We start from the raw sequence: 22,857 nt of genomic DNA, 5'->3' as shown, positions 1-22,857 counted from the left end.
CCAGTTTTTTATATCAACTATGCATTCTGTTGGTTTTTCAAATTGGTATGCTTTGTTGGGCCACAAAGAAATATAGAGCTGAGTATCATCAGCATAACAGTGAAAGCTAACTCCATGTTTTCTGATGATGACTCCTAAGGGTAACATGTAAAGCAACGGTCCTAGTACAGAGTCTTGTGGGACTCCATACTGCACTTGTGATCAATATGATACCTGATCATTCACTGCTACGAATTGATCACAGTCAGATAAGAAGGATTTGAACCAAGCCAATGCAATTCCACTAATGCCAACATAATTCTCTAGCCATTTCACAGAATGTTGTGGTCAATAGTGTTGAACGCAGCTCTAAGATACGGTAGCACTAATAGAGCGATATAACCATGATTGTAAAATAAGAGCAGGCCATTTGTAACTCTGATGAGAGCAGTCTCAATACTATGATACGGTCTAAATTCTGACTGGAAATCCTCACAGATACCATTTTTCTCTAAGAAGGAACATAGTTCTGAGGATACTGCCTTTTCTTGTATCATTGACAGAAAAGGGAGATTTGAGATTGGTCTGTAATTAACGAATTCTCTAGGATCAAGTTGTGTTTTTTAAATAAGAGACTTAATAACAGCCAGTTTGAAAGTGTTTGGGATATATCTTAATGACAATGATGAATTAATAATATTTAGAAGATGATCAATGACTTCTGGAAGCACCTCTTTTAGTAGCTTAGATGGAATAGGGTCTAACATACATGTTGTTGGTTTAGATGATTTAACAAAATTAGATACAGTACAATTCTTCTTTTCCTATAGCAGAGAATGAGTGGAATTGTTCCACAGGGAGTCTATAGTGCACTCAAGGGGTGTGCCATATCATACCGTCCACGATAATACTGGTATAAATTTGTACATGATAAAAAAAAAGTGTCATTTCGCGATATCAATGATATAGCGATGCGATGACGGATATATGTTCCCTAGCGCGCACAACAACAACACCACCACAAACCCAATAGGTGTGTTTGACTTGAAGTAGCGCTGCGCAGACTGATCGGTGTATGACATCATAGTATTGCGAGAATGGTTCTAGAGCATATTTGAGCGCACACTCTTGCCTTCAAAAAAAGGCGAGGCGCATATCTTTAGCGCTGAGAGCCGCCTCTGGGATGCTTCTGAAACGTGCCACGGCTCCGCTGGTGTAAAAACAAGCATTAGGCTTGTTTGAGATGAGCAAAATCTGTGCAAAATCGATCACCGCGAGATGCATGCCGAGTTAAGTGTCCGAGTTACGTCCGACTTGCTCTGATGTCATGCTGACGTGTGCCAAAAAACTCTTGCGACGGCGAGGCAGCTGTGTAGGATTGTGCAGTTCTTCTTCTTCTTCTTCTTAGGCTTGTTTGAGATGCAGCTTGCCTTGCCTGAAATGAAGGCGAGAGTAGGCGGCTGCAGTGAGGGGAGGAGTGAAATAAGCGCAGTCAAGATGGACAGTTCTGACCTCTCGAGTGGAACAGATACCTACAAGATCAAAGGCAGATGTTCGCGTTATTCTCACTCACTTGCTGTGTTACTTATAAACATGATATAATTTCAGTTCTGAATAAGTGCAGTCAAGACGGACAGTTCTGACCTCTAGAAGTGAACAGATCACCAACAAAATCAAAGGCAGATATCGCGTTATTCTCACTTACATGCTGTGTTGCTAATAAACATGATATAATTTCAGTTCTGTTGCTTTTATATGAAAATAAATATGATGAACAAGACACTCAAAATGCTTGCTATTTAATTCCGTACAAAAGGTGTATTTATCATCCATTTTTACTTAGATTTTTATAGAAATATGACAACAATCACATTATCTCACACAAAGATCGCACTGTCATAGTGTTTGGGAACATTCATGCATAATTTAAATACATAATCATATGAAATCAGATAAAAATAAAACATTTTAGAAGAGAACCGCAGCATCACAGTTGTCTGAACCAATGAGCATTAAGCTGTGTCGTCAATCCGACACAGCCGCCTCGCCGTCGCGAGAGTTGTTTTGCACACGTCAGCATGACATCAGAGCAAGAATAGATGTGATGAAAACCAACTTTCAGTGAAACAATCACAATCCAATCAATATGATGCCTTTAAGTCCATCATTTTGGTGTGATTAAGTGGCGATTTTTCTCTGCAGATGATGAGGTTGTGGGATGTGATACATCTGAAATACACAATTGAGTTAAGAGTTACAGTGTGTCCATGTGTTTGTGTAAAAACAATTGTTTATGAAGGCTAAAAGCAAAAATGGACAGTATGTGAGCCCTTCACAATCTTAAAAGAAAAAAGTGATACAAAGTTATGGGATAGTTTTAATATTTTTTGTGACTGGGTATGTTACATAAACCCAAGTAATAATTTAAAAAATCTAACAATATGAATTATAAATTTATTGTCTCTTTTACTTACTTAGTGGAAAAGAGGAGAGAAGTTTCCACAGTTTAGCAGAGCTGCACACACTTATATGTGACCAAAAACTGAAAAAAAAGATAAGAACATGTTTGTTTGGAAGCCAGTTTCATTTTTAAAGTTAAATTTGTATTTAAATGTTAAGAATGAAATCATTTACCTGTTGAGAGTGTGTTGACAATCTGTAGTTGGATCACTGAACTCCAGAAAATCAGTAATGAGGTGCTTTGTCAGTTACAGATTTGAAAAACAAAAGGGCGAGAATAAAGAACCTTAACCTCTGACACAAAGAACCATTTCAGCATGAAAGGGTTCTTCAGAATGCTGTGGTTCTAAATAAAACCATTACTGCATATAAAGAACCTTTAAAGAACCATCTTTTTTTAGAGTGTATGCAGCATCACAGCTCTCAGCAGTGTAGGAATGTTCGCTAATAGGGGTGTGCCGGTATGAGTATCGGTACCGAACGGTTCTCGGGGCAAATTCCAAATTTGACACGTGCGTGCCATTATGTAGTCGTTTGGAATGCGCTTGGCAAAGGGAGCGACGTGATTTCCTAATTTTCTTCAGCTCGCATCTTCCCGTGACAACGCAGCATGGTGTCTGTCAGCAGATATTGCTGTTTTACTGTCATAAATGTCTTTTTATTGTTAGCATAACTGTTGCAAATAAACATAAATTTTATATTTTAAAAAGTTTTTAAAATATGCTATATAATATATTAAAAAAAAAAATAAAAAAAAAAAATATATATATATATATATATATATACAGTATCTCACAGAAGTGAGTACACCCCTCACATTTTTGTAAATATTTTATTATATCTTTTCATGTGACAACACTGAAGAAATGACACTTTGCTACAATGTAAAGTAGTGAGTGTACAGCTTGTATAACAGTGCAAATTTGTCCCCTCAAAATAACTCAACACACAGCCATTAATGTCTAAACCACTGGCCACAAAAGTGAGTAATGTGGATTTTTGTCTTTTGGAAGTTGCATTCAAAATGCACTTGGCTCAGAAATGGGCTTGACGCCTCTGTTCCAAACGACTACATAATGGCACGCACGTGCCCTTCTCACTCCAAAGTCCCCACTCCAAGGGGATAGGGATGATCACTTCCATTTGGAATTTTCCCCGTGAACCGTTCGGTACCGATACTCGCACACCCCTATTCACTTACAATAAACCGTTGTAGATCAAGCTTCTTTTTACCCCAACTGAAAAATGAAAACATTTTTTGCTTGTCGTTTTGTAAAACTTTCCCACACTCTACTGGTTCAGCTGCACTCCGGCATGCTTCCATAAGCGCCGTGTGTGTCTTTGTCTATTGGATTGCATGCAGGAGGGCTGAATTTACAGTCTTGTGCTACAGCGCAAACCGTGTTATTGCAAGTCCTTACATTAGGTCACATGAGATTAAAGGACTGTTCGACAACAAAAATATTTGTTATTGATAATTTTGACTAATCATTTCAGCCCCAGATGCATGGGTGAGACCAGGTTCTATCTAGTTTCCTTAGGTATTTCTTCTATTAGGTCCAGGTATTCTGTGGAGGTGCTCTGTGCAGCAGAGATCTGTAGAGAGGAGAGGTGTTTAATTAACAATCTCACAGTGTTACTGTTGAGTGATAACCTCAAACCTATTCAGTGGGGTTCGTCAAGTGACAGAAAAGAAGAAAGATTGCATGAGCGTAGCCACTTAAAGTCAGCACAGGTCACACCATCCCATTCTTCATTTTGAAAACCGGATATGAAAAGACCTTGAGACAGAATGCTGGGAAACAGAGCTGTCCTGATGTTCAACCATAAAAATGTCTCTTCTTGATTAAAAAGCCAGCCAGCTCTCCATCTGTCCCTGATGGCACATGTGACCTTCCTGTTGTAATGTGTTCATAATGTGTAACGGTCTTGCTGATCGTCATCGTCAAGTTGATTTGCCATAAATCGTGAAGCAGTCATAGGCCAGTGTTTATGCAAATGAGAGTGAATGATTGAAAGGGGCTTTGTCAGATAGTAGCAAGACAGACTATGACATTAAGATCCAGAGAGAATTGCTTATTTTTCCTTATTATATACCAATGAATGGCCCGTTGCTCACTTGCATGACGTATGATCAGTGTTGGGCAGTAACGCGTTACTGTAATTTGATAACTTTTTTAGTAACGGAGTAATTTAACGCGTTATCATTTTCTAAATAGTAATTAGAGTATAGTTACAAGCCGAGGTCTCTATACGTTACTGCCACGTTACATTGCTGACAGAATGCAGTGTTTTATAATCTAGAGATTGTAAAAAGGATGTAGCACACGCACTGTCGAGTCAAGTGCCAGTGGATTAGACACCTGCTCCCGCGAGACCCGACGCAACAGAGCGCGGCGCGGGACAAGATGGGCGAGTGCTGCTGCGAGTGGGTAGACACTCTTGTGTGTGCGGGATGCGGGAGAATAAAATGATTCACGGGACTCCCACAAAATAGAAATATCTAAACATAAAATATCTAAAACAAATAAATTGTTATTCATCTATTGCACAAAAGCAACATGACTTAATATAAAATATAAACGATTAACAGGTGCAAGCGTATGCAGAGTTTCTATTTAGGCTATAACACGTGTTTGCAGCGTTGATGCAGTGCTGAAATGTGCGTGCTCCCGAATCCTCTCATTATAACACACGAATTGTAGACTTTCTGAAAGATTCACTATGCATATATTCATTGTGTTATAACAGAGATTTGTGAGATTGCGATGAACTGAGATGTCTTTTAGAGATTATAAATGCGGTGCTCTTTGCTGGTATTCTGCCATGCCAAACCATGCACGCAGCAGCCGCTTACTTTAGTTAAAAATAACAGTGTTCTGTGAATGTTGATGCTTTAATAACAAATATTTATCGGGAGCGTGTATGCTGGGATTTCATAAATTTCATGGAGAAAAAAGTAACGTAACTAGTAATGTTACTAATTACTTTTGAAATGAAGTAAGCAGAACAGTAACACGATTACTTTTAAAAGGAGTAATCAGTAATCAGTAATTTGATTACATTTTCAGAGTAACTTGCCCAACACTGCGTATGATACTAATGTGTTTGTTTGCTATTTTGCAGCCAGTTTGATGCTTCTAATTCATTGATTTATAAATAAACACTACTGTTTTTAAAGTTTGAAGTTGATTTGGAGTAAGATTTTTTTATGCTTTTGATAAGTCTCTTTTTATAAGTCTCTTGTCCTCACTAAGGCTGCATTTATTTGATCAAAAATGCATTAAAAACAGTAATATTGTGAAATATTATTTCAATTTAAAGTAAATGTTTTCTATTTGAACGTTTAAAAATGTAATTTATTTCTGTGATGCAGAGCTGAATTTTCAGCATCATTACTCCAGTGTCACATGATCCTTCAGAAATCATTATAATATGCTGATTTGCTGCTGAAGAAAACATTGCTATCAATATTGAAAACAGTTGTGCTGCCTAATATTGCTGTAGAAACGGTGATATTTTTTTTAATCAATTTCCTTCAAGAAAAAGAAAGAAAGAAAGAAAAAATATGACCCCAGACATTTGAAGAGCAGTGTATAGCGTATCATGGTACTGACATGGTACATGTCCAACTTTATGGTACACAAATACATGGTAGTTTTTGGTACTTTTTGTTAGTAGATGTTTTGGTTTTGTAGTGCTTTAAAATTATTAAAACAGTAAAATGCTGAATTAAAAAATCAGTTAATAAACAGTCTCAATTTACAAAGAAAACTTTAAGTAAGTTAATTCTCCTGAGAAGTATAGTCATTATACCTCTTTTTGCACATCCAGACTGGCCCGACACAACAACATTGGCTCAACCAATTGCATGAGTCTGAGGCGGGACAGTTTGTTTGTCCAATGAGGAGCATCTTTAAAACCCTTTCAAAGTTCCAGTTCTGTTTGTTGATGTTCAAGGTGCAGATATAACACACTTATGCTTTTAATGATGTCACCTTGAAGATATGAGGCTATTCTGTCCCTCATAAATTTAACTGGGTGATTAAAAAAAAAAAAAAAAGCCAGCCTTTGGCTTGTTTTGGTTAGTTTGCTCTAGGTACTTATAGGTGCACTAAGCAATTTTTTGACCACAGTGTCGGACCGAGTCCCAAAACACACTCGTAGCCAATCAGCAGTAAGGGGGCGTGTCTTGTAATGATAGAGAGAAGAGAGCGCTCAATTTGAGTGCACAGACGGATATTATCAGATCGACTATAGATAGAGAGAATTGGAGGATAAAGAGGAAAATATCGGAGGAACAAAACATTAAAAAGAAGGGTTACGATCAGGCAAAAGGTAGGACCCGCTTAAATATCGGAGCAGCTTTCCAGCGGTGGAGAGAACTCAAGGAGTGGGAAGGCCTGGAATCAGATGCCGAGGTTGCGTCATTTCTTTTTGATAGGTGAGTAACGTTGATTTTGTTGGCATTTGTTTGAATATGCTTGTGTGTCATCTTCGCTTCCGTGATTGTCGTTATGCCAGGGTTGTGTACGTACGTGTGGGGCGGAGATATCAAAATAGGGGCGAGGTCCTGTCGCGGTATGGGCGTGTTTGTTTTGGTACTTTCAAATATCAACAGCATTTGGATCACTTAGTGCACCTTTAAAGTCCGTGAAAAGGCGATTCAGAGAATTATTTCTAAACACATTAGAAATGTTAGAAACGTATTGCTGAAACACGTTACAAAGACTGTGAACTTTGCAATCCTGAATTGTGGCGTTAAACCGGTTTTCACCATTTTTGTGTTCAGGATTTTTTGAGCGGGCCTGAAATCATGTGTTGGTGACGCACTGGAGCCACTGAGCATGGCCTCTCCCCTAACACTATAAAGAGGTGTGTTTGACTTGAAGCAGCGCTGTGCAGACCGATCGGTGTGTGACATCAAAGTACAGTGAGAGCTATAGAAAGTCTGAGGCGGGACAGTTTGTTTGTCCAATGAGGAGCATCTTTAAAACCCTTTCAAAGTTCCAGTTCTGTTTGTTGATGTTCAAGGTGCAGATATAACACACTTATGCTTTTAATGATGTCACCTTGAAGATATGAGGCTATTCTGTCCCTCATAAATTTAACTGGGTGATTAAAAAAAAAAAAAAATGCCAGCCTTTGGCTTGTTTTGGTTAGTTTGCTCTAGGTACTTATAGGTGCACTAAGCAATTTTTTGACCACAGTGTCGGACCGAGTCCCAAAACACACTCGTAGCCAATCAGCAGTAAGGGGGCGTGTCTTGTAATGATAGAGAGAAGAGAGCGCTCAATTTGAGTGCACAGACGGATATTATCAGATCGACTATAGATAGAGAGAATTGGAGGATAAAGAGGAAAATATCGGAGGAACAAAACATTAAAAAGAAGGGTTACGATCAGGCAAAAGGTAGGACCCGCTTAAATATCGGAGCAGCTTTCCAGCGGTGGAGAGAACTCAAGGAGTGGGAAGGCCTGGAATCAGATGCCGAGGTTGCGTCATTTCTTTTTGATAGGTGAGTAACGTTGATTTTGTTGGCATTTGTTTGAATATGCTTGTGTGTCATCTTCGCTTCCGTGATTGTCGTTATGCCAGGGTTGTGTACGTACGTGTGGGGCGGAGATATCAAAATAGGGGCGAGGTCCTGTCGCGGTATGGGCGTGTTTGTTTTGGTACTTTCAAATATCAACAGCATTTGGATCACTTAGTGCACCTTTAAAGTCCGTGAAAAGGCGATTCAGAGAATTATTTCTAAACACATTAGAAATGTTAGAAACGTATTGCTGAAACACGTTACAAAGACTGTGAACTTTGCAATCCTGAATTGTGGCGTTAAACCGGTTTTCACCATTTTTGTGTTCAGGATTTTTTGAGCGGGCCTGAAATCATGTGTTGGTGACGCACTGGAGCCACTGAGCATGGCCTCTCCCCTAACACTATAAAGAGGTGTGTTTGACTTGAAGCAGCGCTGTGCAGACCGATCGGTGTGTGACATCAAAGTACAGTGAGAGCTATAGAAAGCAGACGCGCCTTACGCTTTCGAATCGGTTTCACAGTACTTTGTTGTCATACACCGATCAGTCTGCGCAGCGCTGCTTCAAGCTGAACACGCCTAATACCTAGAGCACATTAGCACCGCTCAATTGCAAGTTCCTGTCGTTACTGTTGGTTACAGTCGTCACCGATAGCCTCATGGGCAGCGCGTCGACATGTAGCGCCATTGCGCTTCGGGCGTCCAATGTTTGAGTCCTGGCTCGCGGACCTTTCCCGATCCCATCCCCCCTCTCTCTTCCACTTCGCTTCCTGTCTCACTACTATTCTATCAATAAAAGGCAAAAACTCCAAAAATAAATCTTAAAAAAAAAGAAAAATTACTGTTGGTTACTACAGCCTACAGTTTACTAGTTAGCGATGCCTTCATCACGTATATTACGTGGTTGAGATAATTTACAAAACAGCTGGTTCTCCTTATTAAGCTGCTAGAGGGAGCATCCGTTCAGGTTGTATTGGTATTTGGCAGTTGAGAAAGACAGCAGCTTTCCCACGAGTGGGCATGGTTTAGCCCCGACAGCGGACACGCCCCCAGCGTTTGAGAGCTGAGAATACTGCTTATTTTTTCAAGATTGACACCTTATTTGATTTAATTGGCATTTTTTTTATCATTCAAATTTGGCTGGGTGGTTAATAACACATTTTTCTGTGGTGTGACAAACTCAGAACACATATTTAATATTGCTTTACACTAACTTTAATTTCTTGTGCAGTCGAACTTTATTTGGAAGACAACATCTGAAAGCTTGACGTCCATTTAGTATGTATGTGTATGTGTGTGAAGGCTGGCGTCAGATCATACACCCCACTCTGTTCAGTCTGCTGTCTGCTGTGCACTATTTGCATGTCTCCATCTGTCTCTCTCTCTCTCTGTCACTCTCTTCCTCTCTTTATCCGTGCATATGTCACCTTGTTTTGTCATACAATAAAATTTGACATTATTCGGCTATATGGAGCCACAGACAATAAATCTGCCAACAGATTAGGCGTCTTAGGAGGTGACCTCTACCTCTCCTTGGTTCTCCCTCTCATCCCAGGGTTCCACCACAGTCTTCCGTCCTCTCCATACACCTCGTCTGGGCCGGAGGGTCACAGACTGGCAGCGTCCGGAGCACTGTCCTCGGAGTTCCTGAACCAGGCCGATGGGATGGTGAAGATCTTGCTGTTGGTGTGTAATGCAGCCGGAGCAGGACAGCAAGCAGTGAGGTACCATAAAAAAATGCTGCATTTTTTGACTGTTTTTTGTCTTTGGGTGAAAAGATAAGGGCTGTTAATCGATTAAACAATTTAATCGTGATTAATCGCAACTTAATCACACATTTTTGTCTGTTCTAAATGTACCTTAAATTAATACTTTTCAAGTTTTTAATACTCTAATCAACATGGGTTGATATGGATGCTTTATGCGAATGTATGTTTATTATTAGTGAAACCATACTCAACATAGAGCATAAAGAATTCAGATACAGGTTTTCACAAAAACTAAACGTTTTTAAAATCATTTTTAAGAAATTTAATCAAAAGTATCAATTATTATATTAATTTAAACAATTATTATATTAATTAAATACCATATAACTATATTTTACTGGCTTAATTGTTTAGATTTTTATAATGCATTATCTTCTTATCGATCTACTAGTTCACATTTACAAATTAGTGTTTGCTGCATAAAAACATGGATGTTCGCATTGGTCTGAACAAAAACAGAACTTATTGAAAATGCAAATTCATTCTCTGCCAGCAGATGGCACTTTCGGAAAGGCAGAAATATAGAGGTTTCTCAGACTGTAAACAAAGCAGCACAGCAGCGGACTTTGAAACGTGCAGTGCACATATTTATTCAATGAAATCATCGCCTTTTAAAGTTTAATCGTCACATTAAGCCATATTGCAATTCTTGTCTTTCCCTCCCCAAATTGAAGACCTCTTGAAATCATAATTAAGACTTTCTTGTACCATTTAAGACTTTTTATGGCCTTAAATATGATACAATTAAATTTAAGACCTCTTAAAACTTTTTAAGGATTCGCGGGAACCCTGAAACAGAAAATGCACACTGCATTAATCGCGCATTAATAAAATTAGTGCCGTTAAAAATTAATTTGCATGAATGTTAGCCCTAGAAAAAATCATTTAAACTTTGTCAATGTTTTGCCATGTCATATTCATTCATATTTGTCAAGTTTATTCAGACTAAAATGGCAACTAATTTTAGTCAAAAGAAATAACATTTTAGTTGACAAGAATTAATTTTAGTTGCAAAATTAAACCAAAAATTTATCTATTCATTTAAACACGTATCCTCATATATGAATACAATGTTGTGAAACATTGTTATTTGTACATCTTTAAGTGGTTACAGAAAGACCGTAGTCACAACTCATTCTAAGCCATAACTTAGTTCAAGTTCACTTTTTTGTCATTTTGTGCAGATGTGAAATTATGTTTATATTGTGTATACAGTTCAGTTTACTGGCATTCAAGCTATGTCTATTGCCAGCATTATTAACTCTGACTGGATTATTTGAAAATTTTCTACAATATTCTACTTTATAAACATATTCACATATGGTTCAATATCTTGCGTTGTTCTTTTTTCTCGTCATAATGTTAAAAATATTGAAAAATATATTTTATATAGATATATTATAAATTATTTATTTATATTACATTATACAATAAACTAAAATAATATATTATGTTTATACAGTACCATTTATTTGAAATATACATTTTTGTAAGATTATTAATGTCTTTACTGTCACTTTTGATCATTTTAATGCATCCTTGCTGAATAAAAGTGTTAATTCCTTTAAAAAACAGGAGGAAAAAAAATGACTAGATTATCACTAGTATATGGAGATTAGCCAATTGTAACAAAGTTTATTTACAAAAAGACATTTTAAAGGTTTAATTTCAAGGGTCACAAAGGGTGAAAATGATCTGAACTAGCATTAAAAGTGGACTTCAGAGAACAAAAACATGCCTCTTTATGCCACGTAAAGCTGGCAGGTATCAATCGTGACAACTTTACCTCACCTTTTCACTTTTGCTCTAAAAGCTTCTCACAGATTCTTTGATATTTGTCACATCAGAGCGATCCTTCAGACACACAGTGACAGTGACAATTGCTCAGAGATCAATACTCTCTTAGGTGTGAATGCCTCCAGAAATCTAATTTCATTCCATGGCTTTTTGTAATGTGAGCTTCTCCCTCACTTTAAAGGATGTCATAGAGAGAACGAGAGAGAGCAAGGCTCAGAACATACGTTCGTCTCTTACAGATGAGCTAGAGTCATTTTGTCATTTTGAAGGCAGTGATAGTTTGATTGATTTTCTCCAGATACTGATAAAAGTGATATTCCTATCACTGTGAGTGTGGAAAGGACTAGATCTGACATACAGCTGTAGTCATGAGTTCATTAATTGGGAATGTTTGAATATAGAAACTTACAATGAGACTAGGCAGATGTCATAACAAGGCCGTAACCGTATCTTAAACATTGGTATATAAAGTACATTTTTGTATATATTTTTAACTAGGGGAGATTTAAGGGAATAACTTAATTAAATTCATTCAAATTAAATAAATAAAAATAGTAAAATAACTACAATGTATTGTAATGCATTTGAACTATTTGCAAATAATATTTTAATTTTAAAATATGCACACATTCACTCTTAATCGTTACAAAAAATTACAAAAGCACATAATTACTCAAACTAAAATGAAAATAAAAACTGAAAATATAAAAATGAACACTAATTCAAAATATTAATAAATGCTATAATAGTATATAAATCATATTAAAATAACACTTTTTAGGAAGTATTATTAAGATGGATAAACTATATTTTCTAATCGATGCAATTAGCAGTTGGGGACTTGTTATAGACAGGAAGCACTGCAGAGTTCACATTAAAAAAAATGGATTATAGAAAGAATATCAGGTTCCCTATGGAGTTTTCGACTGTCATTTTAAGATCATCACAGGAGCAGGTAATATATTGCAGGAAAACATTATTTTGATGTATAGAGTGTGCAACATCAAACATAGTGGAAAAGTCAGCAAAGCGTTTCTCTGTTGTGTCCACATTGATTTTGTTTGATGCTAGTTGCTGGTTGAAGGCTTATAGTAGCAATTTCAGCATGTCCATCTTTAAAGTCAACATAAAATCTAAATTTACCCTATTAAATTGATTGAATACATTTTTGGTCTTATTGTGCATGATTTTTCAGTGTATGTTATTCCAAAGAATATCGAAAAAATATGTCTCTTTGTCATTTTTAATCAATACGTGATGTCTTTCTATCCTACTTTCCTTTCCAGCTGACTTAACTTAGGCCAAAAGGGGTTAAATAATGTTCACCTAGAACAAAATAGCTATTTAGTCATTGTTTGGGGCTATTAAAATCTTGCCTATATGTAATGCAGTCATTTAATAACAATTACCATAATGCACTAATAGCAAATATTGATGTATTTGAAAAAGGACCATTTATTTGAGACTATTGCAATAAGATGCTGTCAAAGGTGAATTTGACCTCTCAAAACAGTCCTCACCACCTTACTGAAGTGAAATTGTTTGCAAATGCTTGTTTTATGATCATTTGTATCTATTTTTGATGTCCAGAATACGTTTAAACTGTGGTGTCAAGCATAGTTAGATAGATGGAGGGACAGACACTTTATTGCTTTATAATCTAGTGAAACCTGCCCGTGTTTTTGCCTGGGGCGAGATGTGTGACGTTAACAGCATCAAAGCATGTTTGTTCAGATCTCTGTTCTCTCTCTGCCTCCTGTCAGGGAAAACTCCACCGTTGTTTTTGGCTGAGGCGAAACCCCAACACAATTACGTGTTTATCACATTCTGAAAGGCTTGCTTTCCCTCAGCTCACTTTTGTTTGTTTTGTCTCCTTTATTCATGCTGTACAAGTCCTGTAGGAGAAATCTGGAAACTTAATCACTAGCCTCCTACCGCAAAAAAACCCCACTAAACTAAAAAGGGTGGGGTGGATTTCAAGGGCACTGCTGAGGACACTGGAACATAGTGTCCAAACACAGGCAGTAATTTATCTGACAAACATGCACATCAAAATGTGACCCAGTGTTTATATATGAATCTCATGTGATTTCAGGTAGTGACTAGGGTATTTGCAGTTGTGTATCTTTAACCTTTTTAGGGCAAGAACCCCATGGTGGAAGGAGAGATTGTGCAAGACCCCTGTTTCGTATTATTTAAAACTGATTGTTGTTTTTTAATCCTTGTCGATAATAACATGAGTTCCATAACATGTATCTAAATACTTTTAAGCTAACATTGCAAAGCTGTTTTATGTAAATGTAATAATAATCTGTACAGACATATTAAAAAAACGAATAAAAATGACAAAAACTTTATTTAAATTACTAAAACTTTAATTGAAATTAAATAAAAATAAAAACTACTATTATTAAAACTATAATAGAATCTCAGTGATACTAAAATAATATTAAATTCTATTTACATTTTTAGGTCAACATGTGTTCAATGAACAGTATAGTTTTTTTCTTAGGCAATAATGGAAATGTTCAATAGCTTTTTGTCATCAAAATCTTAATATGTTATATGTCTATATAGAAACTTGACTGTCAAAAATAAACCTATCCCGTAAAAGATTCACTGAAGTAAAAAGTGTGACAACTATCCCCGGTCTCCCATGTATCACATATATTTAAATAATAATACAGTTTATTTTATAAAGGACGTTTAAAAGGACCTCTCAAGGTGCTTTATAAACGTTGAAACATAATGCATAAAACAATATACAAGCATGCAAAAAAAACAAAAAAAAAACATCAACATCATCCATATTAACACACTAAACTGATATCTGTTTATCTGCAGATTCGGTCCTCCATTTCTGATGAGAGAGGACAGGTCAGTGTCGTGGGACCAGCTACAGCAGAGCATCCTCAGTAAACTCTACTATCTAATGATCAATGGATCACAGGCACATGTAAGATCAACTGCCACGCTTGACGGAGGTTATAGTTAAGCCATAGTTAATTTAGCTGATGGAGAGTTTAGCTGTAAATACAAGCTATGGATGCAAGAAAATACAAAATATGTGCAAATTTTGAACAGTCAATCCCACCAAAGACAATCACAATTCAAGATCTTTAGGTTTCAAAGTAAAGTCTCTCACAAAATTCCATCACTTCCTCTAAAACATCTGCTTCCTTCCTCTTACATTCTTGTAGTCATTCCTGTTGCTTTTCAGCAGTTGATTGGTTCCCCCTGCTGTGTGTTTTTAGACACACCAGCCAGAATAAAACCGTGTTAGTCCGCATCAAGGGCGTCTTTTAGTAGGCGTCTATGGACCCCTGTGGGTCCATAGAGGTACTACAGAGGGCCTGCAAACAGATATACAGATATATATATAGTTTGGGGTCAGTAAGATTTTGAAAGATAACTTTTTTTATTCATCAAGGTTGACTTAAATTGATTAAAAGTGACAGTAAAGACATTTACATTGTTACGAAAGATTTCAAATAAATGAACTTTTGAACTTCCTATTCATCAAAGAATCCTGTATCACGATTTACACAAAAATAGTAATCAGCACGGCTATTTTCAACATTGGTAATAATAATAAATGTTTATTTAGCACCAAAGTATGTTTTCTGAAGGATCATGTGACAGTGAAGACTAAGCAATGGCTGCTGAAATATTCAGCTTTGCATTACAGGAATAAATTATATTTGAAAATATATTCAAATAGAAGACAGTATTTTAAATTGTATGTATGTATATATGTATATAAGCATCACTGTTATCATTTATTTTGTTGCTTAGTGTTGTCAGTTTTAAATATGATTGAAAGAAACACCCTCTCATATAATCTCACATCACTTTTCTGTCTTGATATTTCTAACTAGTTAACAATATCACAATGCCAATATTGAAGTATTAGTGTAATTGTAAAAGCAACTGCTCAATGTTTTATGCTTCTTTGGCCTTTTTCTACTAACATCTCCATGTTTTTCATTTCAGAATTTCAGGGTGTTGTTCAAGATTCGTGTTGTTGGGGGATCTGCAGCTTATAGCTACCTAAATGCACAAGACGGACGGCCACTTTATCACCCTGCAGTGGACAGGTATTGTGTGTGTGTGTGTGTGTGTGTGTGTGACAAATGAGGACATCAATTTGTATAATGACAAAGGTATGACATAGGTATTACAAGGAGAAGGTAACTTTTCAGGACATTACCCCATGTCCCCACTTTTCAAAACGCTTATAAATCACACAGAATGGAGTGTATTGAAAATCTGAAATGGCACAAAGTTTCCTGTAAGGGGTAGGTTTAGGGGTAGGGTTGGTGTAGGGCAATAGAATATACGGTCTGTACAGTATAAAAACCATTACGCCTATGGGATATCCCCACTTTTCACAAAACCAAACCTGTGTGTGTGTTCATACAGACATGGATCAGAACAGAATATACATTTTATATATAAATCTTTCTCAGAGGTGCCAGTAACAGCAATCCAGTTCAGAGGATGTTTTCTAACAAAACAGACTCTAAAAAAACAGTAAAATTTTTATTAAACTTTTTATGAATTAAACAAACATTCAATATAACTTTATTCATTATTCATAGTTAGCAACGCTTAATAATTCATACTGTGTTTACAGGTAGAGGCATCAGAGAAGCTACTGAATTTATGATAAATGTTTTTATCCTAAACATCAAAAGAAACCTCTGAGTGGCCGCCAACATTTATCACCCTCATAAAATTTCTACAGCCCTTGAGGAGCCTTTCAAAGCACACAGGGTTAAATGATGTCCTCAACCCTCGAAACCTTCAAATATTGACACTAATCTCATAATCATCTTAACGTCTTCCTGCTGACATTCTCTTCATGATTCTCTTGTTCATATTCTAGATGTGCTGCAGTTACAGGTTGATCAGGATTGGAGAGTATTATCCTTACGTTTTGTAAAATGTCATATTTGACCATTTTGTAGTAACTGTGGTGGGTTTGTTCTTAATAATTTCACAACAGTGGTGTTTGATAAGGTAGCTTATTACACGGCACTCTGGAATACTCGATTCGGATTGGAATCAACATTCCGTGATTCCGTTATTCCCCAGTAACAAGAGTTGCATTAGCAACATTGTCATTAACATACCGTTTATCCAGGTATTTGGGACCGGAGCTTTCATTCAAATACATTTTGTGCCTCAGTTATCGACTGTATTTACTGTAAAATGAAACTGGGGGGCTTCAGTATTAACAGTCTTGTTGTCAGAACACTGTAATGGATTTAAGATAATAAACAGGTAAAATTGTAAAGGTAAAAGAAGTTTCTTCTCAAATAACATTTCATGTCCTCGTCATTATTTATGTGGTTAAAAGCTGTGTAATTAGTAATACGACTGTATATTATGCCTTAAACGTCCATCTTCTCTGTACTTCATCTATGCAAAGCCGTTTGCAAGGAACTGTTTAACTCAAATGTTATTCATACGTGGTCATGGTCATGCAGTGGCTTTCTAACTTTTCCTGAGAATGTACTGGGTATTGAGTATTTTTTGAAACCTCTAAATGTGTATTTCTGCATGTATATTTGTGTATGCGTGAGAAGCTCTTTTAACAATCCCTTTGGCTTGGTCTTTATCTCCTCAGAGCTCTAAAGCTGTGCGGCTCAGGTGGGCCGCCGCATGTGAAGCTCATTGTTGAGTGGGAGCACAGAATCAAAGACTGGTAATGCAATCTTTCACTTCCTTTTGAGTATGTGTGAAAATACAGAACATTCCATCCACACTTCGTTTTAAAGCACATCGAGACAGCAATACAAGCGTGACGGTCCAATGACCTGGTGTTACTGTGTGTCTGTGTGCAGCCTGTTTGGTAACATACAAGAGGAGGTGGTGAAGGACTCGGAAAGTGTTCGTGCTCAACAACAACACCACGTTCAAGAGCACAGCTGCACCCTGGATGAGTGCTGTGAACTCTACACTAAAGAAGAACAAGTAACTCACACAAAATCACATTTAGTACTGAATATTAGCAGCTGAATACCACAGGAAATCACAACCCAGCTTAAACTGAGTGCGAGAGCGATATTGCATTTATATAATGTTATACAATAAAAAATACCAATGAATAGTAAAACATTCCAGTGAAAATGTGTAGTTAAAAGAAATATCAAAATATATTTTTTATATTCTGTAATTTGTACATTTTGAAATGTTCGTTAATTAATTATAAAAATGTTATTATAATAAATTATACAGTATTATTATTATCCTAAATTATAAGATACCATTATTATTTGGTTAAGGTTTTTATTATAATTAATTATAAGATTTTATAATTAAAATATAGTATTATTAATTATATTATATATTATTATTAAATATATTATTTTAATCATTTAAGTTATTTTAATAATAATTTAAATGTTACATCTTAAATTTAATTTTAACTGTTTTTAGTCAAATAAATAATAGAATTTAATTAAAATAATTAGCAATTAGCAGCTATTCAATTAGCATATTTGTAGATTATTTTACTAAATTGCTATTAATTTTATTAAAAACAATTTAGTAAAATATAACAATTGTATTAATTTACTTTAGTTATTTTACTAATTGCTTCAGAGATGGCTTTAGCCTTAATTACCTTTTCCTTATGCATTTTTCAAAAATTATGTGACATTTCTTGGAAATCAGGAAATACAAGCATTGTTCTCCCTCTTGTTGTTCATAAAAGTGTGTAAAGCTTTTTAACCAACTTTCATAATTTCAGATAAACATGCATAACATGGAAATTTTCTGAAACGCAATATTGTGATGTTCCCCTTTCATTCTGTGACAGTCGCTCTAGTGCAGCAGGAGTTTCTATTTGAAAGAGAACAAATCGCTCTGGCTACTTTCGTAACCTCGGTTCCCTAAGATAAGGGAATGAGCATTGCGTTGTACACTTATGGGGTAAATGCCTGTTTACTCTGATACTGAAGCCTGATTTGTTCACGTTCATGTAAATGGCGCTTCAACCTGCCAAAAGGGGTTGAGCCGACTGCTATATAATAGGGCTGGGTTTTGACACAAATTTCACAATTTGATTAGATTATCCTTCACAAACTTGTGATTCGATTCGATTTCGTTTAGATTCCAAATCAATATTGATTATTTTGGATATATATCATGTACTGGTCATGGCAAATTTTCTCAAGGAAAAAAAAAGGTTGAAATTTGCTGATTTATATACAAACACTTAAAATATGCTTAAAGTTTTTGTAATATTAAAGTTATAATACTAACTTTAAATTACATCATTATATTTCTACTGCAATTCGTTTTTTTTTATATAAACATTAAAATTGTGGTTGTCGCAAAAACTTGACGAATTTATTCAAACATAAATTAAGTATTGAAGAACAGTAAAAAACATTATAATGAATATGTTATATGGTGCATATTTAGCAAAATGCTCCTCTATAGAGTTAATTTTACGGCTAGCAGGGTAATGACTTGTGTTCTGAATGGAGTGAAGAGCACTTTAGGCACATAGCATGACGCACTGATTGACCGTGCTTGCAAGTCGCCCACTCTATGCACTTTTGAGTATGTGTGTCCACTATCACAGAGGTAATTTTGTTGGGCACGCACTGAAAGGCAGTTCCAATTTCAACAGAACTTCCATCACCCAGAGCTAGGCAGGGGGATGGAGAGTGTATACAAGCTTTCTTTGAGGGCATTCAAGCCTCGGTGGGACCAGCATTACTCGAGGACAGGGTCCCTGGTGCTTAGGAAACAGGTAGTGTTTCGCCACCTGAAGGTGCTGTGTCATTGATGGCACGGGCTTAGCAGGCTGCTGAAAGGATGGAGCCTTCTGGTGAATTGAAGCATCTGCCAAACGGGAGCGCTTAGGCAGGAAGTGATGCATAGCCTGCGATGACTTCTGTGCCGCTGTGAAGCATTCAGCAAATCCATCCATAGCCGGGCCAAATAATCCTATGCAGGAAACTAGGGAGTCGAGGAAGGCGACCTTGTCATCGTCCTTGATCTCCGTTAAATTAAACCAAAGGTTAAGCTCCAGCACCACCAAGTTGACCAAGGCTTTCCATTTTGCCTGTGCTGTTGCCTTTATTTCGCGCAGAGCCAGATCAGTTGCTGTGGGCAGATCCTTAAAGGCGTCAAATCCAGAGCAGGACTTATTCATGGAGCAGAGAAGTTTGGCTTGGAAAACTTGGAGCAGCCCCATCGTGTGCAGTGCTGAGCCAGCTTGGCCAGCCATTCAATAGGCCCTGCCCACGATGCAGGTTCCTGCAGGGCTTATGGATGCGTTGCATGTGCCTTCAATCCTAGGGCTGATGGAGGGCGGAGATGAGCAGTGACCACCTCTTCCAGAGGGGGAAGCTTGCCATAACCTTTCTCTTCAGTGTCGATAACGGAGGTGAGGTCGGCAGAAGTAGCAGTGTGAGGGGCACTGATCCTATCGTGAGAATAACACTGGCGAATCAAAGTTCTGTGGGGGGAGTGAAGCACATGGGAGCTGTGTCAGCCTGTGTCCCTCAAATCTGGGAAATCCATTCCTCTGCACCTGTAATGAGGGTGAGGCGGAAGCCAAGGAAGAATCCATATGCGGACGTTTATTGAAGCAGTCCAACAAAACCAAACTCAGGGTCTGTAAAAACAGGCAATGAGGTCAAAAACACAGTAAGGCAGTCCAACCAGGCAAACAGGCAAAAGGGGTAATCCAAAAGAGAAGTCAAAACAAACAGATAAACAGGTCATACACGTGGTAAGAAGGCAGAGATACAAACGCTTGGTAAGGCAGGATAAACTGGCAATACTTCGCAAAGCAGTCATGTGGTGGCCAGGTTAATATGGCCACTAAACAGGAAGTGGTTGCAGAGAAAGCAGAGGGAGTGCTAACAGTCAATACTCGGGCATCTTCGGTTTGCCTGGAGTTCTTGAACTCGTACAGGTCTTTGAAGATGAACATGAGCGCTATCCCACACCCTCTCGCAACGACGTATCCAGTCATCTACCGCAGGAACGGAGGAAGGTTCGCCCGACCACGGGAACAATGGAGGTTGATATCCTAATACACATTGGAATGGGGTGAGTCCTGTAGAGACATGGGTTAAAGAGTTTTGGGCATATTCCACCCATGGCAAGAATTCTGCCCACCGATTCTGTTCCCGGCTGCAGTAGGTTCTCAGATATCTACCAATCTCCTGATTGAGTCTCTCGACTTGACCGTTTGACTGAGGGTGATAGCCTGACGTCAGACTCACATTGATGTCCAATTGTCGGCAGAAAGATTTCCACACCTGAGAAGTGAATTGAGTCCCTCGATCCGAGACGATGTCTTCGGGTAAGCCATAAATTCGAAACACCTGGTGAAACAGAGCTTTTCAGAGGGAGAAAGCAGAGGGAGTGCTAACAGTCAATACTCGGGCGAGGGCTCCCTCTGCTGGCTTGGTGTTACAGCACCACTGTTTCTTCCACAGAGTCTCCTGGGAGGGGAGACACGAGGAAGCAGATAAGGGAGGACCGACCTTCATTAAAGGAGGCTATAAAAAATACCAATGAATAGTAAAACATTCCAGTGAAAATGTGGTCAAAAGAAATATCAAAATAATTTTTTTATATTCTGTAATTTGTACATTTTGAAATGTTTGTTAATTAATTATAATATTTTTTATTATTAATAAATTATACAGTATTATTATTATCCTAAATTATAAGATACCATTATTATTTGGTTAAGGTTTTTATTATAATTAATTATAAGATTTTATAATTAAAATATAGTATTATTAATTATATTATATATTATTATTAAATGTATTATTTTAATTATTTAAGTTAGTTTAATAATAATTTAAATGTTACATTTTAAATTTAATTGTAACTGTTTTTAGTCAAATAAATAATATAATTTAATTAAAATAATTAGCAATTAGCAGCTATGCCATTAGCATATTTGTAGATTATTTGACTAAATTGCTATTCATTTTATTAAAAGCAATTTAGTAAAATATAACTAGATTTTATTAATTTGCTTTAGTTATTTTACTAATTGCTTCAGAGATGGCTTTAGCCTTAATTACCTTTTCCTTATGCATTTTACAAAAATTATGTGACATTTCTTGGAAATCAGGAAATACAAGCATTGTTCTCCCTCTTGTTGTTCATAAAAGTAAGTGTGTAAAGCTTTTTAACCAACTTTCATAATTTCAGATAAACATGCATAACAGCTGAGACCTGGAAATTTTCTGAAACACAATATTGTGATGATTGTGATGTTCCCCTTTTCATTCTGTGACAGTCGCTCTAGTGCAGCAGGAGTTTCTATTTGAAAGAGACAAATCACTCTGGTTACTTTCGTAACCTCAGTTCTCTAAGATAAGGGAATGAGCATTGCGTTGTACGCTTATGGGGTAAACGTCTCGGTTACGTATGGTAACCCTCGTTCCCTGAAGGAGGGAACGGAGACATCACGTCGGTGACCGACGAATTGGGATATCGCTTCGATAGACCAATCTACTTCGAGTGTAAACTAAACGAGCCAACGCACATTGGCATGCAATTATTGCATCCAGCTGCCGCTGATCACAGCGTGAGTATAATAAGGCAGCAGATGCAATGCAAACCAGATTTTCGCTTTGGAGCCGACCCGGCTGCTGAGCGGTGGTACAGCAACCGTGGCGACAGGATGTTCCCTTTCAGTCGGTCACTCCGAGTCACGTCGGTGACCGACGAATTGGGATCCCTACCAAAGCGCCATGGTGCTGCCCCTTCCAGTGCCCTGTGCGAGCCGCCTGCTCCCTATCTGGTGTAGGCCGGGGCTCAGGACAAGTAGTTCCACTCACCATTTTTCAAAGCACTACCTTACTGAGTGAGATTGGATAACACTGGGAAAACGTACCTGCTCCATTTGGAACAGGGAACTCCCGAAGGAGTTTTCGGAAGCAAATACACATATAGCATCCGTTAAGGTGTATATGGAGAACTGGAGGTGATTGTAACCCTCTTGGAAAGGCAGAAGTCTGCCCGGGAAACATGGGCTCTATGGCTATACCGTGAACTATACACATACGAGAACCGCTTAGGTCTCAATATGGAACCCAGCCTTCCACGGTTCCCGCGGATTCATCGTGAAGGCCCGGCGCCGGACATTCCGCCGCGTCCGCTGCCGAGGGTGACGGAGGATCTCAACAGGGTCTACTATAGGACACTCTGGAGCAGTTTTAGCAAGCCGACACTAACCGGGGCCTCTCGGTGCCACTACCCGTTTGAGGTGAGAACACAGGAGGATACCGGCTCCACACGGAGGCTATAGAATCTAGCGAA

General features: G+C 37.5%; 1 protein-coding gene across 1 annotated transcript in view; it reads left to right on the top strand.

The window, feature by feature from the left end:
• Nucleotides 1-22,857, top strand: part of usp43b (ubiquitin specific peptidase 43b) — a 121,651-nt gene that overhangs the window by 79,187 nt on the left and 19,607 nt on the right. The window contains exons 7-11 of the mRNA XM_016248210.1: nt 9,531-9,699; nt 14,386-14,497; nt 15,535-15,638; nt 17,174-17,251; nt 17,391-17,520. Coding sequence (XP_016103696.1) covers nt 9,531-9,699; nt 14,386-14,497; nt 15,535-15,638; nt 17,174-17,251; nt 17,391-17,520 — 593 coding nt within the window. The remainder of the gene's footprint in view (nt 1-9,530; nt 9,700-14,385; nt 14,498-15,534; nt 15,639-17,173; nt 17,252-17,390; nt 17,521-22,857) is intronic.

Source organism: Sinocyclocheilus grahami, unplaced genomic scaffold, assembly GCF_001515645.1.
Source record: "Sinocyclocheilus grahami isolate Dianchi unplaced genomic scaffold, SAMN03320097.WGS_v1.1 scaffold870.1, whole genome shotgun sequence".
Classification (NCBI taxonomy): Eukaryota; Metazoa; Chordata; class Actinopteri; order Cypriniformes; family Cyprinidae; genus Sinocyclocheilus; species Sinocyclocheilus grahami.
This window is presented reverse-complemented; position numbering and strand designations above follow the sequence as displayed.